This window comes from Elephantulus edwardii, unplaced genomic scaffold (assembly GCF_000299155.1).
Source record: "Elephantulus edwardii isolate Elephantulus edwardi_28Jun2011 unplaced genomic scaffold, EleEdw1.0 scaffold00302, whole genome shotgun sequence".
NCBI classification, from domain to species: Eukaryota; Metazoa; Chordata; class Mammalia; order Macroscelidea; family Macroscelididae; genus Elephantulus; species Elephantulus edwardii.
Window position 1 is genome coordinate 2374352 of NW_006400052.1, and position 3051 is coordinate 2377402.

A 3051-nucleotide genomic window follows, 5' to 3' on the forward strand; every position below is an offset into this window, starting at 1 on the left:
AGAGGATGGCAGTGAGGTTTAGTTGCCTCTCCCTTATTTAGGCACATGGTTTGGATCCACCAGCTCTTTCAATTCACAGCCCCTAAAAACCCCTGGAGGGTCAGCTGAGTTAGTTCTGATTCCAAGGCACAGAAGAACATCATCATCTCCCTGTTAAGAAAAAACCTACAGCTTCTAGCTCAGGGCTGTACACTTAACAGGTTAATCAATGTCAACTGTGGTTACTGACCTTTCTCAACTTGCTGCCTAAGGCTGTTTCCTACCTTTTGGCCTAAAGACTATCCAGGTAGTTTGTGAAATCTGTATTTCAAGAGACACTTTAGGACTTCTTGATTTCCTAGATTAAAGCCCTAAACTGTAGCAGACAGCTTGCTGGAAGCACAAGGGCCCTCACCGAGGTGAAAGGAAGGGAACTCCAGGTGACCAGAGGAGAAAGAGCATGATGGTTGTGATGGGTCTGAAGCATCTTCTCAGACACACAGGTCTTCATGGAGTAAGAGGTAGAGGGGAAAGTATCTGCAGAAACCCTTTTAATGTGTTCCTGAGGTCAGATCTTCTGGCCATAAAACAATGACATGTGGGAGCCTATCTTTGAGAATCAAACCAAACCTGTGGCTGTCCACACCCAGCATCACATCCAAAAGGTCCAAAGTTTTATTGTTTTGAATACATTCTCCAGCAACCCTCCCGACCGCCCACCTCCCCCTCCCCCTCCATTCCCAATACAGAATAAGGCTTGACCACAGCCCCCCCACCCCACCCCAGGGGCCCCAGCTAAGAGGCAGAAGGGGTTTCCAGTTTGGTTTCAGGGTACCTCCTTCCTGCCCCTCCCACCCGCCTGCCCATGGGCCAGTCCTAGGAGCAGCTGGGGTTGGAGGGGTTGGACCAGTGCTGGGGTGGGGAATGGGGAGGGATAGCAGGCACTTGTAGATTTGTGGCCCATGGGTGGCACCCCTCACCCTTTCTGCCCTCCCCCAACATCTCCCCCTCCACAGAATTTTTGGTTCATCATAAAACTGTCCCTCCCTCCCCAGCTGCAACCTTGTGGGGTATGAAAAACCCAGGCACTCAAGGCCCCTGGAGGGGCAGGAAGGCAGAGGTGGGGCTGGGACCAGCTAGGGGGGGGCAGAGTGGAGCGGTTCGAGGCAGAGGACAGGGAAACACGGCTTTGCTTCCTAAGCGATTGTAATAAAAAAAGTTCCTGGGTGCAAAGGCCGAGGCCTTGGTTCAAATAAAATTTCCCAAAAATGGAGGTGGCCCCCTTACCTCCCCAACTTCTCCCCCTCCCTCCCTCCCACCACTTTGCATCCCAGAGCTTAGAGACCCAGAGATAGGGGACAGCTCTGGGCACCCACCCACCCACACCATTTAAAAAAAAGGAACGAAAGTTTTATACAAAATGTAAGGATGAGGAGAAAGAGGAGGCAAGGAAGAGACCAAAGCTGCCCTCACCTCCAGGGACTTGGGGGGGTTAAGGCAGCAGAAGCATGGGGAGGGGACAAGGTCCCCAGGCCACCGCCCTCAGGAATCTCGGTGCTCCAGAGACAGTTGGGCTGTGGCGTGCTGGAGGTCAGAGCTCACCCGTCTTGGGGTGAGGGGCCCCCCAGCCTCCCCAGGCCCTTCCCCTCGCACCTTCTTGTCCTCACCCTCATCCTCCAAGCCACTAGTAGTGCCCCCACCCCCCTCCAGGCGACAGTCTTCACTCCAGCGCCGTTTAAAGCGCAGCTTGAGTGGCATGCACTGGGACGCCCCAAGTGCCTCGCCTGGCTCCGGCTTGGCGGGTGCAGGTGGGACCCGGGGAGTCTTGAACACCTCGCCATCTTCATCATCCTCATCGCTGATGTCTGTCACCTCCACCTCCTCCGACTCGCCTTCTGAGATAGGCTCCACCTTGATCTGTGGCGGCGGTGGTGGTGGTGGTGGCGCCAGTGCTCCCACCCCCTCACCTAACCGGCCCAGGCCGCCCCCACTGATGGGGACACTGCTCTTGTCAGAGCCTGCTGGAGCCTTTTCCCCAGCTGCCCGCTGGCGACGTCCTAGTGGGGGCGGCTGGAGCTTAAACTTGAAGGGGGATGAAGAGGAGGAGGATGAGGCTGAGGAGGGTACCGGCGGGGTCTCGGGGGCCAAGGGCGGCAGCGGGCACTTGTCGGGGCGCTGGGGCTGGGGCACCACCAGCCCAGGGTAGTGCAGGAAGGCTCTGGGGCTGAGGTGGTAGTTGTAGACACTTTGGGTGTGGGCCTGCAGGTACCGTTTCATGTCCTCAGGGCTGAAGGAGAAGTGGGAGCCGCCCCCTGAGCCACTGGGACCTCCACCGCCACCACCAGGGTACATAGGGCTCAGGGTGGGTGAAGGTGTGTAGGCTAGGTGGGTGGGCGTCATGGGCAGAGCTGGTGAAAGCTGAGGGGGGAGCAGGGAGCCAGGCCCAGCCAGGGGCGACACAGGAAAGGGGCTAAGGGGCTCAGGCCCACCTCGGGGCCGGGGATAGACCCGGAAGACACCAGGGTCGTGGGGCAGGAGGGCCAGCGGGGGGCCTCGGAAGGCACCCAGCTCTGGTGGGCCGGGCGGTCGGGCCCGAGGGTCTTCGCCCAGTGGCTCCTCCAGCTCTGATGTGCCATCACTACAGTCACTGACTGAGCCGCGGCCCAGGCGGCGGGCCACCACAGCCGAGAACAGGGAGGACGAAGACGAAGAGCAGGCAGGGGGTGAGCGGGGGTCCTCAGTCGGGGACAGCACCTCAGAGGGCGTTGAGGGAGGGAAGCGGAAGTGGCTGCCACCCGACGGCACTGGCGGGGCACTCTGGGGTACTGCACCCCCTGGGAGGAGAAGGAAGACTCAGTGTCAATGTCCCGGCCCAGCCTGGTCAGTCAGACAGACAAAACAAGGTGGACTCCGCTCCTCCCTCCAAGACCAAGGCCCACCAGCCCCTAGACTCACCAGCCAAGCCCACATCGATGAAAGGGTAATTAACCAGCACCAGTTTGTTGAAGTTAAACTTGTAAGTGAACCGTTTCCCCTTTGTCTTGTGCAGAATACGTTTGTTGTAATAATAGC

The 3051-nt window shown here is 58.3% G+C and overlaps 1 protein-coding gene across 1 annotated transcript in view; it reads right to left on the bottom strand.

Moving 5' to 3' along the window:
- Positions 1-1521: 1521 nt before the first annotated feature.
- Positions 1522-3051, bottom strand: part of ERF (Ets2 repressor factor) — a 6555-nt gene continuing 5025 nt past the window's right edge. The window contains exons 3-4 of the mRNA XM_006900938.1: positions 2935-3051; positions 1522-2813 (exon numbers count right to left, since the gene is read on the bottom strand). The exon at positions 2935-3051 is cut by the window's right edge and continues 28 nt beyond it. Of these exons, the coding sequence (XP_006901000.1) occupies positions 1522-2813; positions 2935-3051 (1409 nt within the window). The remainder of the gene's footprint in view (positions 2814-2934) is intronic.